The 19,636-nt window shown below is 47.4% G+C and overlaps 1 protein-coding gene across 8 annotated transcripts in view; it reads right to left on the minus strand.

Moving 5' to 3' along the window:
* Positions 1 to 5,257: 5,257 nt before the first annotated feature.
* The window catches only part of MAP7D1 (MAP7 domain containing 1), a 57,441-nt gene continuing 43,062 nt past the window's right edge, over positions 5,258 to 19,636 (minus strand). For 4 of the 8 annotated variants that reach the window (XM_033157697.1, XM_033157692.1, XM_033157696.1 and 1 more), the window contains 12 exons: positions 17,319 to 17,441; positions 15,699 to 15,844; positions 15,399 to 15,520; positions 14,440 to 14,699; positions 13,423 to 13,609; positions 11,503 to 11,683; positions 9,989 to 10,093; positions 9,661 to 9,714; positions 8,627 to 8,690; positions 7,852 to 7,960; positions 6,652 to 6,854; positions 5,258 to 6,072 (listed from right to left, as the gene is read on the minus strand). In XM_033157697.1, the coding sequence (XP_033013588.1) occupies positions 6,062 to 6,072; positions 6,652 to 6,854; positions 7,852 to 7,960; positions 8,627 to 8,690; positions 9,661 to 9,714; positions 9,989 to 10,093; positions 11,503 to 11,683; positions 13,423 to 13,609; positions 14,440 to 14,699; positions 15,399 to 15,520; positions 15,699 to 15,844; positions 17,319 to 17,441 (1,565 nt within the window). In that variant the 3' untranslated portion in view covers positions 5,258 to 6,061. The remainder of the gene's footprint in view (positions 6,073 to 6,651; positions 6,855 to 7,851; positions 7,961 to 8,626; positions 8,691 to 9,660; positions 9,715 to 9,988; positions 10,094 to 11,502; positions 11,684 to 13,422; positions 13,610 to 14,439; positions 14,700 to 15,398; positions 15,521 to 15,698; positions 15,845 to 17,318; positions 17,442 to 19,636) is intronic. The other 4 variants (XM_033157694.1, XM_033157695.1, XM_033157698.1 and 1 more) reach the window with 2 other exon arrangements.

The following is a 19,636-nucleotide window of genomic DNA, read 5'->3' on the forward strand; positions in this document are numbered from 1 at the left end:
GGCAGGCGCCCAAGTCTGACAGTCCCCCTCTTCCCATCCTGTAATCGCTGACTTGAAGGGGACTGAATTTTCTCAAGACACCTACAAAACTGACAGCAGACAAAACCCCTCCAGGCTGCCTTTTTGAAAATCAGTTAAGTTAAAAGCCTGCTTTGGGTGTGGGAGCTCAAAGGAGGGTTCTCCTTACTGCACAGCAGGCGATGTACGGTTGGGAATGTAAGAGGGCCCCAACTTATACTCTCTTCAACAGTGCTGTTTTTGTTAATACTTCGCAAAACCCATTGGTGTCTGCCCATCAAGGGTGGGTGAGAATAGTCACTGTATACTTCAACAATTATGAACTTTCTTAATGCATTGAAAACAACTCATACACTGATATAAATGAAGGTTTTATTAAAACAGTTGAATACACTAACCAAGATGAGCTAAAAAGGTTTTCCAGAAGAGGACACTAACTAGACTTGGCTGTCAGTGGTACCTCTCGTGCAGCTCTTATTCTGTGATGCTGAGCACTCAAGGTGGTCCATATAGCAGACATTACTGACATTATTAAGGCAACAACCGATTAAGACCATGAGTAAATAGGTGTCCAATGACATGTTTTTGGTTGGCAATGTCACTACAGGATAGCCAGATTCCTGCTTTGCAATAAAAAAAAGTTCTGTAATTTGTTGAGAGTATATGATGTCACTCTGCCCTTTTGGCTGGTAACTGATAAAACCGGGTGTTTGTCTGGCAGGCCAACAGCATTCATATTGAGCAAAAGTTCTTTGCTATTAAAGCTTGCTTGCCTCTGGCGTGTATCCTATTTGCTATGGACCTCTCAATTTTTAACTGGCTGTTCATGAGTTGCTATCATTTCACATTAACTAGCAACAAACAAACAAACCCCAAGCCTTGTATTAGTTCAGGTAAGGCATCTACCACTGCTCTTCCTGTTGTGGCTGCAGTGTTACTGCAACTGGCACCCCTGCAGCACCTGGGGTGAAAAGAAGTCAAAAGAGATTAGAAATTGCAAATCTGAGTGGATGAAGCCCAAACCCTGCTTCACTCCCCTTAATAGTGGACATACTGTACTACTTAATTGCAACATGGCAAAAAGGCTACCACCAGCTATTCCTCAGTAAAGACAGTTGCTGACATCATTTTTCCAGCCACCGATTCAGTTGCAGTGTAACCTAAGCAGTGTTAGGAATTCAGATATATAAACTAATCCTTAAACCTGGGTTACGGTTGCCACAATGGAATGTCTATGCCTTTTTTGCAGTTATTAATAATAATCATTTCATTTCAATACCACTTTATATTTTAAAGGAAAAAGTCTCAAAAGTGGTTTACAACACATTAAAACATCAAATAAAACAATCCAGCATATAACAAATTTCAAGCTTCAAGATCCTTCTCCAAGTGACATTTTGCTTCCACATATTTATTTACCTAGTTAATTTATATTGCTGCCGCATAGCAGCAATATACTCAGAAAGCCAATGTGCTGTAGTGGTTAGAATGTCCAACTCTAACCTGGGAGATCATGGCTTAAATCCCCACTCAAGTCATGAAGCTCGCTGGGTGACCTCGGGCCAGTCACAGCCTCTTAATCTACCTCACAGGGTCGTTGTAGGGATTAACTGAAGAGGTACATAAACCATGTACTCCTTGGAGGAAAAGGTGGGATAGAAATGCAGTTAGCTCTTCTGCTTACCTGCTTAAGAAAGCTGAAGGGGCCGGCCAGATCGAGATGTCAGTTGCCAACCTGGCATCCAGATCTCTCTACATGTTTGCAATTGGACCTGTGCCAGTAGCAACACATGCCTGGGAATTTCTAGCTCTGAACCCAAGGTTCCAACTGCAACAGCTGCAGCAACGCCTGCCTTTACAAGAACATACAACTGAGGTGCATTATTTTAATAATTTGTAGATATCCTTCAGCATGGTGTTCAGCATGGTGAAAAACCGACAATAAAAATCAATAACATAATTATCAGCAGCTGCCCACCTAATATTTAGATACTTAAAACTTGAAGGTGGGGCTGCCCAGCTGTCAAAATCCCTTGTTCAGCTTTGCGAGTCTCCCATTTTAACGAGAGCATTCTCTGCAGCAGCAATCCCCACCCCCCTTAACATATTGGAGCAAGTGGGTAGCTGCTGCAAATACGTTTGCAAAGGATTTCTTTGTGCCGCCAATGTCCAGGGTGCAAAGGGGAGGCGTGGAGATGCTCGCAAGGCCCTTTATGATCCTCCCATTTTCCGTTCTGTATCCAGATGTCAGAAGCTAGCAAATGGCTCTGTGATCCTCCCACGTGCTTCTTTGCAAGAGGCAGGGATTCTTCCAGCTTGTTCTTGGGCAACTTGGAAGCTGCTCAAGTGGGCTTGGTCTTTTGGCCAAGCTGCACATATGGAATCAAATGTGGGGCAGGTTTGGGGAAAACATCCCTGCAGACCATACAATCCTGTGCCAGGCCAAATTTGGCTTGCAGGCTAAAAGCTCCCCATGCCTGGTCTAGGGGCAAACCGGTAGGGGCTTTCCAGGATTTTGGACAGGCGTCTTTTCCAGCCGAATCCACGAGACTGAAGATTGAATGTGGGGCCCACCACTGAGTCCTTCCCCATAGCTTGGAATACCTGTCTGTTTTTGAGCACCTCACACACGAAGGAGGGGGCTGAGTGAGATTCCCCACAGGACCAACACAGTACACGTGAACAAACTACAGAGCAGATAGGAGGATGCCGTGGCCCTCCAGAGTCTGTTTGGACCCAACTCTCAACAGCTCCATCCAGCATGGCAACCAGACAGGAATGCTGGGAATTGAAGTCTAGCGCCATCTGCAGGGCTACAGTTGGCTCCCCATCCCTGTGATAAAGCAAGTTACCCTGGAGAAAGGTTTGGGGAGGCGGAGAATAGCAAACTGTCCCTGACAGCCACAAAATAAAAATTACAAGGGTGGGCAGCAAAATCCTTAAAAGAAAACATCTGCATTTTTAGCTGGAGGAAGGAATTTAAAAAGGAGAACTCACTTTGTTTCTTCTGTCTTTACTCTCCTTTCTAATCTTCCAGGTGTGGCAAAATTTAGTAGTCCCCAAGGGGGCGCTGGACACATGCACAAGGCAGCATCAAGTGTACAGGCACCAACCAACCCTTGGAGATGCCAGCATCTATCTCTAGAAAGTAACTCTAAGCAAGCATAGAAAGGATGAGTTAATTACAAATCAAGAGATAGGACTATTCAGCGGTCTCTCACTTCAGTGACCTGCATAAGGATGCAAGAACCAAAATGGATTGAGAACTGGCCCTACTGGCTGGGATTCATGAGAGGAACCATCTCTGTATTTCACACTAGAACCTTGCCCCGAAATACATATGCTTCCAAGTCTCACTGGTTTCCAATTCATGTTTAGGATTATTTTATTAAGGTTGCTGTCTCCAGCTGCTGAAAATGCAAACCTTTTTTCCTGCTTGGAAAACAGACAGAAGCCCATTTTATCCAGATGTTGAACCCAAACTTGTGAAACTGTTACCATTGCAGCTTTTCTCCCCAGCAGAGAAACTACTTGGTCGTTTCCAGTTATCAATTAGATCTCAAGGTCTAAAACCACCTGGGAGGGAGACGAGGTGAGAGCTCATTTGAAGAGCTCAGCTGGTGCTCCAAACAAGCAATTCAGAGAAATGGGAACGTCCAGAACCATCAGTACTAAAACCATCTCGCATTCAGCACTGCATCAAGAGTTTCAGCCGGCAGGCAATGCAAACAGGATGTGGCCTACTGGGGAAATTGCATCCCTTGCCCTGACTAGGGGTAAAAAAAAGGGGGGGAGGGAAAAATATCTTTGAAACCATCCTCTTCACTTCTCTAACAGTAACAAGAACCTTGCAAACTGAGCTCCAAAGAAAGCCAGCTCACAAGACAGTTTGCAGGACTGAAATCAGGATTCCAGCTTCCCCATCCCATCCTCTCCCGCCTGCAGATGCTCTTTGCTCTGTGCTAGCGCAGGAAAGCTCTATTAAGTAGGGTTGCCATATGTCTGCAATTCCCTGGACATAGTGGGATTTGGTTGTCGAAAACAGTGCCCGGGTGGAAAATCGCTAAAAATGTCCGGGAAAATCTGGACGTATGGCAACCCATGTCGGAAGTGTAGATTTTTTGGTAAATTTCCTAAAAATAGCTCAAAACCGTAATTTTTTTTTTTTGTTTTGAGATTTTGGCAACCCTATATTAAGAAGTCCCCAGGAGGGGATGGCAGGGCCATCAACAGACAGCAGCCTCTGCCAATGGCAACAGGTGTGGGAGGGGGGCTCTCCCCGACTCCCACGCTGCATGCACACAATTCCCACCCCCCACCCCATTTCGGCTACTTGGGCTTCTCAGGTTTCAATTCCTCCGGAAGGTGTGGAGGAAAAGGTGAAACTTTAGTGGCTTCTTCTCTTTAGGTATTTCTTTGTAGGGATCCCACTGGCTCTCTGCCAGGCTCCCGGGTAAGTGGCATCTCCATCCCCTCCTCTCGCAAGCATCTGATGGGTTTTTAGTCAGTGGGTGGTCGTCTGGGTTTTCCTGTGCTGCTTGTTGTTAGGTTTGTGGTGCACGTGCAATTTATATATTTACTGTACGTTGCCTTATGCTTGAGAAGGAGGCATTGCTCTCTCTCCCCCACCCCCATGATGCTCCTGGCAGTGGAGGAACCATTGTCCCTCCAGCGCATTGCATTATTATACATTGTTCCACAGGAATTAATGGCAGCTGTTCGGTTATAGAAGAGGAAATAAGGCGTGCAGATGGGGACGCGCTGGGGTTGTTTGCTGGTCAGCCCAGCCATTGAGATTTCCTCTGCATAGCACCATCCTGGACTCAGATTCTTGGAGGAGATAAGACTGGTATCTTTTTGTATTTTCAGTACTCTCTCCCCATCCCCCACAGAAAACTCCAGAAAAGTTCCACTTCCTTTTCCTCTTCATCCTGAAGTGGTACTGTTCAGGAAAAGTCACTTGATTCTAGTAACTGTCTAAAGTGACAATCAGAGCATCAAAATTACTAAGGCTGTGTGCATACTATTCCATCTGCTTCTATCTACCTGTCTCCAGGGTCTGAATTGCTCCATCCCAGTACACTGGGATGGAGAACATGGCTACTGTCCCATAGCTCCAAACCACTGTAAACTGTAGGAGTAAACTGTCCTTGAGGTGACATGAGGTTGCTTACTGTCCCAATCCTTCCAGTGGGTAAATCCAGCACAGCCTGTAAACATTCAGCACAAAGAAGAGATGTCACCTGCCGTTTCTCCATTTTATTGTCCACAAAAGGTTGTTCAGATGCATAATACTGTCACAATGACTCTGAGCGAAACACAGCCCCAGCCTTCGCTCGCACGGAACACATACACACACACAGAGAAACAGCAGCACCCAAAAAAAGCACAGTGTGTAGGACAACGGCAGTTGTTGAGTGGCTAATGGTGCACGCGTGCACACACACACACACAAAATCCTGCAGGCATTCTGGCTGGGACCAATAGTGAGAGTTTAAATTAGAAATCTAGACACTTTCCATTGGCTGTAACAGGCAGACACACACACACACACACACACACACTCTTGCACACAGACCCCAACCGTGTACAAGGGATCAATCACCCCTGCCATGACTCAGCCCACATTAAAAAAAGTAACCCACCAAAGGCATCTCCCATGAATACATGTTTTGGGGCAGTGATACCACAGAGGTAACTGCTTGCGTAATCCCATGCTAACACTGAAGTTTATGTACATTATTAACATCCTTTGTACCCAGCCAGTTAAATAACTATGTGATTATATCGTCTGGGATGAGCTATGGGTTGAGGGTCAGTCTGATAAGGTGCATATTAAAAAAATAATAATAATCATAAAATGAGAACAGTAAGAGAAAAGAGAAGAGTCCGTGGGGCTGGGCTGCCCCCAGCCTGGCTCCTGACACCTCCTCGATCCTTGCAGGGTGGGGAGCCTTGGGCTGATCTTCTGGTTAGAGCTAGCCTGGAGTTGGCACCTTGTTTGCACCCATCCTTTGGGGTGGGGGAGGGTGGCGTCGCTGCTTTACAGAACCTCTGCAGGAGAGAAAGAAGTTAAAAAGGGATCAGAGAGACTTGGAGGAGCTGCAGGGGATCTTCTAGTCTGCCTCTAAAAAAGAATCGGCCAAAACCAGCTGCTTCTTGTTGTTCAGTCATTCAGTCGTGTCCGACTCTTTGTGACCCCATGGACCAGAGCACGCCAGGCACACCTATCTTTCACTGCCTCCCGCAGTTTGGCCAAACTCATGCTAGTTGCTTAGCTGCTGCCATTTAGGAACTGATTATGGCTTTTCAAAAGCACCAAGAAGCCTGGGCTTCTGGAATCAGTGTAACAGGCAATGCTGCGTTAGGGGGACCATGTTTACCACTAGGCCAGGTTCAACGGTTATGTGCTAATTAACAAAGCCCTGAACAACTTGGGCCCATGGGACCTTAAGGACCGTTTGATCCCAATAAAAGTTCACATCCTCTGCCTGACTTCCAGACCATTTGCCTGCCTGCTACTGCCTCTATTCAGGGCATTTGTTGGGCCAGATTTTTGGATATGAAGCACGCCCTTTAACTTGCTTAAAGCTGGCGATTGAGAGGGGGACAAAGAAGGGGGCAGCCCCTCACCTGTGATCTGTGGGGGCTTGGCTACCGCCTTGCTGAGGAAGGGCTCCTTGTTGGCAAAAGGCAGGATGGGCTCGCCAGCCATGCTCAGCCCGGGGCTTGTGGAGTGCTCCCGCCCGCTGGGCTCCTTGGGGGAGGAAAAGCCGTTCTCGTGCTTGCTGGGCTGCAGGCCGTTCACCAGGGACAGGGCAGGAGCCACAGGACAGCTGCAACCAAAAGAGGAGAGGGTGTCAAACGGAGATGTGGCAAGCAAAGGCCAGTCTCAAAGAGGGAAGAAGAAAGCAAGGTGGGCGGGTGGCAGTGTACAACAAAAAAAGAAGAAAATCCTGTACCACAGAGTGTGGAAAACTGCAATCATGATCAAGCCCTCCTCAAGTTGCATACGCTGCACAATCTGCTCTGTTCCTGGTAAGAAAGAAACACACACACACACACACACACACACACACACACACTCACACTCCCTCTGGGTTCTGAGATTACACCAAGCACTGTCCACTTATTTTTTTGGCCTATCTCCACCCATAAGGACTAGTAACCTGCTTTTTTTTTTTAAGGAAAGTATTCAGAATCGTGTATTCTGAATAAAGTATTCAGTAGTGGGCAGAATATGCAGACACTGCACCATGGGAAAAGCACAACTCTTACAAATGCTTTCCCCCCCCCCCCACTGAAATTTCCTAGGCACGACCATGTGAGAGGGTCTAGTCTTAAAGCAGGTTACCCCAGATAAAGGTTCTGGTGATCCAAGGAACGTTGGGCTTGGTGTCTGTGTTACAATAAACCACCCTTTCCCAACCTAGTGCCCTACAGTTGTTTTGGACTGCAGTTCCCGTTAGCCTGCTGATGAGAATTGTAGCCCGAAGCATATTGGGCGTGGCTATAATAAACCATCTCCTGGCAATGTGTTTAAAATGCTTCTCTGTTTCTTGGTTTATTCTGCTTCCCACAAACTCCACAGGTCACACAACCATGAGGAAGAAGGACAGGAAGCCCTGGGGAAGAGTAGCACCATAGATGCTTCTCCTGCCCCTGGTGGTCCTTTGCACACAAGACCCCCCCCTCCCCTTGGCCTGCCATGTACACATTCCTTCATTTTGGTGTAGGAAGGATCTCAGGGAAGTAGCAACTATGCTGCTCCTGTAACAGAGGAACTGGGACCAACTTGAGCTAAGAACATGTCACTCCTGCTGTAGGTGGTACCTGTGCTGGGTCCCCTCAAGGGCTGGCCCCTTGCGACTGGCTGGACTTGACGCCTGCATCTCGGGCAGCTCCTCTTCCTTGGGAAGGCTTCCAGGGCGCTTTTCTCCATCTGGGAATGTAGGGAAAGAGGTTGTTATGGGCCACAAGAGGCCTTTGAATCCAGGGACAGAGACCTCAGCCATGCAGCCCTCTGAGGTGGCCTCAGGCTTCGACACAGGCAACAACTTGTTTGCTACAAAAACCTTTCAATTGCTTGGAAGTGCTACAAAGACTTCTTTGGTCAAGTTATGCCCTCTTCTTGGTCAGGCCCATCTCACTGTCTATGTCCAGATGCTTGCAAGTCAGGTCTTTGCTAACTGGGACTGCAGCTCCCTCTCCTTGTCCTTGACTACAGTGGTGCCCCGCTAGACGAAAATAATTCGTTCTGCGAGTATTTTCGTCTAGCGGGTTTTTCGTCTAGCGAAGCGGCAATGTAAACCGCGGTTTTCGCTAGACGAAAAAAACAACAACAAAAAATTCATCCTGCGGGGCAGCCTTCCGCTAGACGAATGCCTTCGTCTAGCGAGTTTTTCGTCTAGCGAGGCATTCGTCTAGCGGGGCACCACTGTATTTGTTATGGACACAACCTGGACAAAAGCATAGCTGACTAGAGAGTGGGCATTATCCTGCAGTTAGGACCTGGATTCAGAACTGCAGGGGGCCAGATTCCAAAACCAGCCTGTGATCCTGCCCTTTCAGAATTAGCAGAGCATCCGGTACAAGGGGTAGTTCTCACCTGTGTCTGCCTCGCCCTCTTGTTTCCCTTCCTTCCCATTCACAAGTTTCTTGTTGTCTTTCTTCTGCAAAAACAAATGCCAACAGTTAAATTTGCCTGATTCTTCACGCAATAAGAGGGAGAAAATCTGTTACTGTATTTGTTCATGGACAGGGATAAATACACTACATATAAGGTTCCTGTGTTGTTTTAGCAGCTCAAAGGATCAGGTGTAATTTCACTGTACAACATGGAGCAGGGGGGGTCCTGTGTGCTGGACACCAACAATGCTAAAATGTACTTCTAGTGAAATGTACTTCTAACTAAATTTAACTCTGAGTAGACCCATTGAAATAAATGGAACTAAGTTAGTCATGTCCAATAGATTACAATGGGGTAATCCGAGGACCTGCCCTGGCTACAACCCACACTGGCTTTGTATTTTTGTGATGAACAAATAAATCTGATTGATTGACTACTGTACTGTCATCCTGTCCCAGAGGCCATGGAGAAAGCAGGTCTGGAACAAGCACACTGCAGAAGTTAAGCTTGGCCCGTTTTGTTTCCTGGGGTAGAAGTAGGCCTGCCTTGCCTTGCAGGAGGTCCTGCAAAAGTCCCTGGGATGAAGAGCTCAAGGGCCCAGAGAGTGTCAGACCATGAGATGGCAGATTATGGGAGGCACTGAGGTCAGATCCGAAAAGCCCTCCTGCAAAAGTACCATAGAAGCATACAGAGGTGTTGTGCAAGAGCAGTTGGTGTATCATTAATAATGAGGGCTGCGAGCTGCATGTTCTGCTTCAGGTACCAAAGTCCCTTGGCCCAGCAAACAGTGGCTCACCACCTGCTTAAGGACAAGCCAGCCCTAGGGCATGGGGTATGAAGGCACCTGATGCTTTGCTGAAGTTAAGCAGGTCAAGGTCTGGTCAGTGCATGGATTGGGGGACCTTGTGAGAACCACACGTATGCAGCCTTGGGGGTCCATGATGGAAGAACGGCCAGACATAAATTAAATAAAAATACGTCATCCTTGACCCATTTTCTAGAGAATGACTCACCTTGGTATCAGCGCCATCTGCTTTTCGTGTCCTCTTCATGATCTCCTCCAACCGCTGCAGACAGAAAGAGGAGGAGGAAGGTTGTCAGACATTGTCCCTGTTCACAGGCAAACATTTGCCACTTTCTCAGCCACAGGTGCCAAATGGGAGTGGGAGGAAGCTTCAATATACAGGCAGTGCAAGCCTTTGCTTGTGGTGTACAAGTGAGCACTTTGCATTTTGCAACAGTGTAGGACCGGCCGCCTTCTCTCTTTCTTCTGCCTAGCCAGCCAATCTGGGCTGTTCAGCCACCCCACCACACACCCCTGCAGAGAAAGGGCACACCCACCTTCTTCCGCTCCAGCCGCTCTTGTTCTTCCCGCTGGAAATGCTTTTCACGCTCCACCCGCTGGCGCTCGGCCTCCTCGCGTGAACGGGCCTCTGCTTCCTCCCTCTGCAGCCAACAGGAGGAGAAGTTCATACATTTGGGTGGAGTTACCTGCCCAGCCACTAAGCAAGAGGTGATGGGACATCTGGAATGGGGGCAACTGGGGACATTCCTGGTCTAACTCCAGGGCGAAAGGAATGCCAATCAATTTATTGTATATAGCCAAATGCCTTTACAATGTACAGCAGGGAATTAGAACAAGACTGAAAGCACAGAACATGATCTATAAAAGTTAAAACATAAAAAATTTACTGCATGAGTTTTTAAAATTAGGAAGCATTAATGTATCTGCTTTGCACAGTAGCAGTATCGTAACTCCTGGGAGACGGAGGGCATCCACTATATATTGAACCAGTGCTGAAAATTCTGGTTAAGCACTCACCCCAAGGTTAGATGGTGTTGGCTATTTATTGAGTATTTATCCTGATTTGTTTGCAGGGAGGTTATACAGCATAGCATCTATCAACTGTTATCCTACACTTTCTAGTGCAGTTTTCTTACTGCAAAAGTCTAACTTTTCTGTGGAAGCAGGTTTCGTTGTGCAAGAGTGTCAAAACAAAGCACGCAACCTGAATTTGCTGGTTAAATGCCAGCACGTGTGTGCACTTCAATCACGCCTATCCTAATTTGCTTGCCAGGGACACTTCAATCACGCCTATCCTAATTTGCTTGCTCAACACAGTAATCAAAGAGAGAGATTGCAGGGACCCACTCCCCCAAATTCATAGGGAATCAAAACGTAATTTCTCTCCAAGAAAATGTAATCAGTTGCTACCACTAGATGGCAGTGCTTCTCCATCCTGTCTGATTCCCTAAAATGCCCCCAAGTGCCTGAAAGCACCCCCTCCCTTGAAAAGCACACCAACCCTGCATTACAGCACCAGTCCAAGACATTCTGTCATCTGAGGCAAAGATGTCCACACACACACACACACACACACACACACACACACACACACACACACACACAAGTATGACCAGACTGGCAGTTGAGTCTTAGGGTGCCTTTAGCATGGTATTATTTTGCTGGAGGGATTCAAGCACAGACCATAAAATTTAAGTCTGCACAATCAAAGTGCCCCATAGCAGTCTGTGGCCTAGCATAGGAGGTGCAGCACAGGCTGCATGATGCCTTGCTCTCCAACATCTTGCCAATCCCTGCCTGCCCTCCAGCATTTGCCACCTGAGGCGGCCATCTCAAGTTTCCCCAATGATAGGGCCAGCCCTGCTCTACTGTAGACTGGACCATTGTTTACACTGACAGGCAGTGGCTCTCCAGGACTTCAGACAGGGTCTCTCCCGTCCCTACCTAGAGGTAATTTTTTTAACTGTAAGTTTTAAAAACTGTTAAAAACTGTTTTATATTGTTTCTTGCAGTCCCTGAGAAGCAGCACCCCCCCCCCCAGCAAACACACTTGTTTCTGCAGCCGTTCTTGCTCTTCCTGCTCAGCTCGGGCCCGATCCTGGGCCTCGCGCTCCTCCTGCTGAGCCCGCTCCTCCTCCTGCCGCCGCCGCTCCTCCTCCAACCTGGTGAGCTCAGCCTGTTGCTGTAGCCGTTCTTTGGCATCCTGCTGAGCCCGCTCCTCTGCTAGGCGCCTAAGAGTACCAAACACCACCATTACAACTGCTGCTTCGGCCCATCGACCCTCCCACTTCCACGGGGAGAACATAGCAAGTTGCCTTATACGGAGTCTGGCCACTGGTCCACTTAGCTTAGTATATGGTTTACACCAGGGCTGTCCCAATACATTTTGACACCTGAGGCGAACCACAAAATGGCACCTTCCTCCCTGCCAGGGAAAAAGGGCTGAGTGAAGATCTACATCAGAAACAAGGGGGGGGGGAGAGAAAGATCTACATTGGTATCTGCTGCCTTTCTGCATCCTGCTGCCTAAGGCAGTCACTTCGCTTTGCCTCATGCATAGTGGCTTTCCAGGATTTCAGATGATGTCTCTCCCAGCCTTACCTAGGGATACCGAATATTGAACCTGAGATATGTATGAAAAGCAGGTGTTTTGCCCTTCAGCCCTTCCTCTATACTGTTGGGGGGGACACACACAAAAAATGGGATCTGATATTATGCTAAGACTGGGCTGCCTGGAAGCCACATCCCCTGTTCTGGGAAGATTTTGCCCTAATTCCAGAGATCTGGACAATGATGGAATATACACATGCTAAAATGCACTGCGTTATTATCATTCAAGGGCCTGAAAACAGGTTTGCAAGCTAAACACGAGTGAAGCATCCCTCAGGATGGAGAACAAGCCTTTTCTGCCGAAGCCCCACCCCTTGCCCCGATTATGGAATGCTTTCCCCAAGGAGGTTTGCCTGGCACATATTTATTTAATCACAGGCATCTGGAGAACAATAATGATTTTGGCTTTCAGTTGCTATTTTGTGGTGTTGACATTTGTTTTGGAGAGGTGTGGCTATATTTGCTTTTAATTGGATGGACACTTTTAGTATATTTGTATTATTTTACAGGATAGATTGCCACTGAATGTTTGATTTCTCTTTCTGCAAGCTGTTTCGGAGCTTCCCTTGGTTGTATGATGCCAGTGAACAAATTTAATAAAGCTAAACCAAGCCCTCACTTGGCTGCATGTGCCCTGTGGCGCTGTGGTCTAAACCACTGAGCCTAGGGCTTGCCGATCGGAAGGTCGGTGGTTTGAATCCCTGCGACAGGGTGAGCTCCTGTTGCTTGGTCCCAGCTCCTGCCCACCTAGCAGTTTGAAAGCATGTCAAGTGCAAGTAGATAAATAGGTACCACTCTGGTGGGAAGGTAAACAGCATTTCCGTGCGCTGCTCTGGTTCACCAGAAGCGGCTTAGTCATGCTGGCCACATGTCTGCGGACAAACGCCAGCTCCCTTGGCCTATAGAGCGAGATGAGCACGCAACCCCAGAGTCGTCCACGACTGGACCTAACGGTCAGGGGTACCTTTACCTTTACCTTATGTGCATAACATCTAAATTCTCTACTGAAAACCTCTAAATGATTTGCCAACAAAGCCCACATCTTGCAGCCTAATGGAGATGCATGCATTTATTTATTCTGCTTCCCTTTTCCCCTCAAAAGAAACTGAAATCTTTGCACAAGAACTTGGTAGAAAGGGAAGAGGCAACAATGTGGAGACCAAAAGGCTGGTGGGTTGTGGGGACAACATGCCAGCAAAACATTGCCTGCAAGGGATTAATGCCTCTTATGCCTCAGCTTCATCTGGGATTCTTAAGATTTCACCAGCTTTACGTTTATGATCCACCTGCGCAATGAACACCCTAAGGTCTAGAAACCTGAATGTCTCAATGGCTGATCAATCTCAACCCAGGGACTCACCGCTTCTGCTCCTCCTGCTCCCTGCGCTCTTGCTCCTCTCGTTCCCGCTGCTCCCGTGCCTGGCGCCGTTTCTCAGCCAAGAGCCGGGCAGCTTCCTCTCGGTCTGTGGTGCCTGCCATGGGTTTGCCTGGAGTTGGAGGAGGAGGAGCTGGCACTGGACTCGCAGCCCCAGAGGGAGCAGCAGCATCTGCAGAGCCCCAAACACATTGTCATCTTCACTGAATTTTAATTTATGTACTGCTTAGAGGCAGAGTAGCCTTCCTGGCAGTTTAGAAAGCATGAAAACCAGTTACACAATAACTAAAAACAGAATCATTCATAATTAAAATACACAACGAAACAATCCCATTAAAACATTGCAATAATTGTTGGTGGTGCCCCCACCTGGGAAGCTGCCCAGCTGGCAGTGAAATGCAACACAGCGCCTTCTTGGTGGTGCTTCCCAGGTTGTCTGCCTCCTTTTAGGAGGAAATTAAAAACATTCCTGTTTGCTCAGGCATTGGGTGGCTGAAAGACCTGTCCCTGGCAACCCTGAAATTATTAGTTTTGAGAGGAGGTGATGGTTTTTAGGAGTTTTCACCTGGTTTTAGAAGGCTCTTTAAACATTTTTAAGAAGTTTTAATTGTATTGTTTTAGTACTGACATACTTGCCACTCTGGGCTCCTTTGGAAGAAGGGCAGGATATAAATTTTACTTGCTATAAAAACATCCGTAATAAACAATAAAAACACCAGTAATTAAGATATGCCATATATCAATCTTATTTAAAACAACACAGCAATTGAAACAGGACTTGTTCAAAGGGACCAAAGAAAAGTGTCTTTTCAAAAGTCAGCAGAATACCAATATGTGGTTAGACCACCTCACTAAGAAGAGGAGAAAACCTTCACTCAAAATCCCTCCACAATGGAGACCAGGATATCGCTCCGGAGCACTAAGACATTTTATAGCATACTAGAGGACATTCTCTTGGTGACACACAAGGTTTGCACTACACTCCAGCCCATAAGGCCTCACCTTGTGCTGTTTCGCTGCTCCCCGTGACCTTGGGGGTCTCACTTGGAGCCAGGGAGGCTGACCCTCGTTCCTTCTGCTCATCCTTCCGTTCACGGACCTTTGGCTGCCCGTCGTGCTCCCTGCGAGGCTGCACTTTGGGCGAGGACTGAGCGCTGCGATTCAGGCCTGCCCGATGTGGAGAACCAGGGCCTGTGCTAGGTGAGGCTGGGCGTTGCTTGGCAACAGCTGGAGATGCAGGCCTGGGCTTGGGGCCTGGGCTGCTGGAACACAAATACACACAGTCAGGTGGGAAAGGAAAAGCTGCTGCACCTTACCAGCCAACCAGCACTGTCCTGCTGACCTGATGCCAGGCTAGGCCCAAATTACCAAGAGCCAGTGAGGGCAAATGTGCACTTATTCCTACTTCACTCAGTATGTGGCCACAGCCTAATAGCAGAACTGGGGAATCTTTTTTTAGCTTGGGGGCCACATTCCCTCATGGGTTGCCTTCCAGGTGCCTCATGCCAGTGGCGGTGCGACAATGGTTGTGATTCTAGTAGGCCACTCAAAAAAGTCAAGAGGTGTCTATACTGTCCATCTATACATCCAAGCAAGCAAGCAAGCAAGAGCCATTGTTACATGTCAAGAATAAAGTCAAGCCCAGCAGAAGAATGGAAGGGGAGCGTGGACCATGGCCAGTCAGCGGTGTGGCCTGAGGAGGAGGCCAAGTTGGAGAATGGTCTCAAGGGCCAGACAGAGAGGTCTGGAGGGCAGCATTCGGCTCCTGAGCCTGAGGTTCCCCGTGCCTAATAAAAGGTAACCACGGCTACTGTCCTGATGTTCCTGAGGATAGGTAGGAAACAGCACTGCTGCCAAGCCTGATGCAGAGCCCAGCTTGGCAGTGCCAAACTAAGATCTGCCAAATCTCAAGTGAAGATGGAGTACCAGAACCACACAAACACCCTAGGAGCTCCTCCTACCTGTTCTCAGGTGTGTGCTGCTGGCGAGGCTGGCATGACGGCATAGACTTGTGTTTGCGAAGCGCTAGGGCGTTTTTCTCTTGGGCATTTTCCCGATCTTTATCCTTCTTCTCCTTCTTTTTCTGAGGAAATGAGGCAGGGCAGAGGGGGTGGGCGATTGGTAGAAGCACCAACAAAGTCAACGGGAGTCAGGCTCAAATACAAAACGTTCAAAGAGCATTCTATGTCACAGACATGGGCATAGGCGGCTCATCAGTGGTAGGGATGGGGGGGAGAGAGAAAGAGCACACAGTCACTCACAGGGGAGGCCTGAGCCTTGCGCCGGGGTGTCACATCAGGGCTGCTGGTTGCCGGCCGCCGTCGCTCTGAGCAGCGATGATGCAGGCGCTGGTTGTTGCAGGGGCTGACGGGGCTGGCAGAGGCTGAGCGGGGGCACACGGGTACTGCTGGGACAGGAGAGAGAGGAGTTGTCAATAGGCCAGCCAGAGAGCACAGCACAAGAAGGCCTAAGAGTATTTTATTTATTTAGAAAGATTTATATACTGCTTAATCACAAAGCGCACTAAGAGAAATACATAATACAACTGTAGATAAAGCACAGCTGATACCCACAAACATATATGTGCACGCACAGAAAACAAACACAGATAAGTAAATTGTATGCCTGGGTAGGGCTGCTGAAATACAAATAAGTTTTCAGCAGGCATCTAAAACAATAGAATGTGGGCACCTGCCTAGTGTCAACAGGCAGGGAGTTCCAAAGCACAGGTGCTGTCCCACTGAAAGATAAAACTATTTGCAAATAGAAGTCTGTAAATGAAATCTGACAATACAGAGATACTACTTTGTTCCCACTCACAACCTTTACAAACAGTGGGTGGATCTAGACCCACGGGGGGGGGGGACATCCTATAAATAAGTCAGAAATTAGATTGTTATAACAAAAGAAAAAAACCTCTCTGGAAAAATCATGTTTTAAAACTTCCTGCTCTCTGGCACCATCTGGTGTTGCATGTTTTGTAGTGCATTCAAATCGCTGTTTCTTTACTAATGTAGCTGAGTGCAATGTTCTGAAAACAGGGCAAGCTAAGCATAATCAGCGTTCCTTAATTTTGCTTCTAAAATATCTCATTCTGAAATACGAAGTACTAATACAGCTGCTTTAGAAATATTGATGAAACATGCTAAATTCACCTGGCTGATACCCTTCATTATGCTACTGTTTTACCCTTGCTACACTGTAGCACTGATTTTATTTTGTTTTAATTATTGATGTTCTATTCCTGCTTTCAAATTGTAAGCCACCTGGAGGTTGCTTTAAAAAAAAGGGGGGGGGGAGTTGGGATACAAGTTTTGTAAATGAATAAAGATGAGAGTTGGGTGAAAACAAATGAAATGCTAGTTGTCTTTCATACTCATTGGCACAATGGTTAGCAGCAAAAGGGTGCCTCTTTCCCCCACCAATTAAATGGGGCACAGGGGGGGGGGGAGTTACATGCTTATAAGAAAAGGGTGGAGGATTCAAAGTGTGGGATTTATGGGGGGGTTTAGAAGAACAGCAAAGGTGCTGCATCAAGGCCAACTCTACCATTAGGCAGAGTGAGGCAGCTGCCTCAGCCAGTGGATTTTAGGTGTCACAAATATCATTAAATTCGGTAATTTATTACTGTTGTTGTTGTTGTTTCTGCCAGTGTTGAGAGAGAGGCTTGGCTGGTCTTGGGGGTACAAATCACCTTGACTTGGTTGGTTGGTGGGTGGGTGAGTGGTGCCATTTGCTCTTCTACCTCAGGCAGCAAAATGTCTTGGGCCAGCCCTGGCAAAAAAGAACTATCCCCACCCAGTTGCGATAGTGTTGAACCAGAGATGGGACAAGTCCTCCCCCTCAACATCATTTCAGTTCCCTCATCTGCTCCCACTTACCCTGGTCTTTGCCGTTGCCGGCAAGTGTCACAGCACTCCGGCTGCGTGCCAAGAAAGACAGTGTTGGCGTCATGAGTCGGTCCACAATGCTGCTCTCCCAGGGGCTGAGCTGTAGGCTACGATCTGGTGGGGGAAAGGGAGACAAAATGCTCCTAGTTAGGCCTGCTAGTTCCAGTTTCAACTACTCCGCAAGGCCCAGCTTCAGCCTCCAGCTCTCAGCTGAGGGGAGTCTTGGTGCCATTTCGTTGTTTGCTTCCTGGTGACTTCCAAACAGGGCACAAACTCCGGAACCACTTTCTCCTCAAAAGTAGGCCAGGGACCAAGCCTACCTAGTAGACGCCGTTTTGTCTCCTAAGCAACATGCAGGGCTGGTTGCAGAGGAACAGTTCAGAAGGGAGAAAGGTGTCTGCCAGATGCAGGGCTTGTACTTAGGCCCACTTGGTTGCGAAACTAACCAAAGCCAGAGGAGTAAAAGGACTCTGCAGTGACAAGCTGACTTTCTGGGCAAGGCACACAATTTGGCAAACAATATTGACACATATTAAGATTTGGACCAGGAGCACCTGATAAAAGTCTTCAGTGTATGGATTTAGCCAGTAGGCAGCAAGTCACAATATTGACAAATGTGATGTTTGCAGTATCAAAGAGGGGGAGGAAGCAAAAGGTGTGTACAGTATCTTAAGCACGGGCATGACATATCCCACAACAAGACACAAGCATATTCCAGAAAGAAATCCTTATTTTCAATGGTCACAGTTAGGCAGATTTTTAATTCACTTTAAATAATACCACATAACTTTTTTTTGTAGGGTATTTCATCTTTGTGTTATCAGATATTGTAGGAATTGCTTCCTGTACCAAGCTTATAGCATAACATTTGTGTTTTTTTTAAAAAAAAGATTATATTAAATCAGATAAAATAGAGACACTTCTCAACAATCACTTGGAACAGAGGAATTTTGGGGTTGGGGTAGAGAGGAGTAACAAATGACACAAATATATTTTTCAAAGCCTTGAATGGGATGCTACTCTTCTCTCAGCGGGTGTGGGGGGGCACCACTCAACCCTACATTCCACATGGACAATCCCTCTGAGGCTAATGGTTCTCTTCGCAGGCCCCTCTTGACTCAGACACAGGCCTCTCCTCACTCTGCTGTTCACTTAGCCTCTTCCGGAATCTTGTTCAGATGGCCAGGGTATTTTTAATCATCACTAAGCAACTAGGAAACAAAACAACTAAGGGGAAAAATACTATCCTTTGCAGCACAGAGAGAGATAGATAGATAGATAGATAGAGAGAGAGAGAGAGAGAGAGAGAGAGAGAGAGAGACTTGGGGAAGGGTGTAGAAAGAGCAGTAAGTGGAGCAAGTATATCTCAGCACTGTGTCCAAGATCAGTGGCAAGTCAGCTCTCTCTCTCTCTCTCCCCCCCCCCCCGTGTGTGTGTGTGTTGGAGAGGTTCTTCTGCAGAGGGCACCGGTGGTCACGTATGCTTGTTTTGCACGGACTCATTCCTGACATCTCCAGCTAAAAGTTCATTGGAGTGGAAAGGCTCGGGTAACTGCCCAACCCCTAGCTGAGGCCTTAGGGAGCCAGTGGCACTCACCCTTGGCATTACTGGGATAAAACAGACAAGCCTTCTCCAACCCGTTGCCCTCCAGATGTTTTGGACTACAAATTCCATCAGCCCCAGACAGCACTTCTGTGCCACAAGCTAATCAGGCAGGCTATTGAAACGCCCTAATTTCTTAACCTCAGACCAACCCACCTGATCTGAAATATGGGGACAACAATGTCACCCTGCCTCTCAAGCGTCTTGTAAGGACAACTGTGATAGTATGCATGAACCATTTTGAATACTCAGAAAGCACTATATGAAAACCAGCTTTCTTAACTGTTCCCCTCGCCAGCAAGCAAGATGGCTCAATGCCACAGATGTCCCAACACCTGGTTAGCATCTCCACCTCCATCCATATTACCCACCCTCAATTCTGGCTTCTTCCATCTTCAACCACTCCCCCCCCCCAATCTGACCTAGCTTGTGTGGTCACCAACCATGATAGCTGGACATCCTACACCTGGAGGGCCACAGGGTCTCCATCCCTGATGTAGGAACACCTAGATTATGGAACACTCTCCCCATGAACTGGCTCCATCCTTGCTTGCCTTTCAAAGGTCAGGATTTAAACTGATTTACTATTATCTAACCAATTGGTTGATTCTGAATACTGCTATTCATATCTCATTTCTTTTAAATGCCGCTTTTATAGTACTTACTTGTTTTCAATGATTTTGGTATATTTGGTGGTATCTGTATCT

This window comes from Lacerta agilis, chromosome 8, assembly GCF_009819535.1.
Source record: "Lacerta agilis isolate rLacAgi1 chromosome 8, rLacAgi1.pri, whole genome shotgun sequence".
In the NCBI taxonomy this organism is placed as follows: Eukaryota; Metazoa; Chordata; class Lepidosauria; order Squamata; family Lacertidae; genus Lacerta; species Lacerta agilis.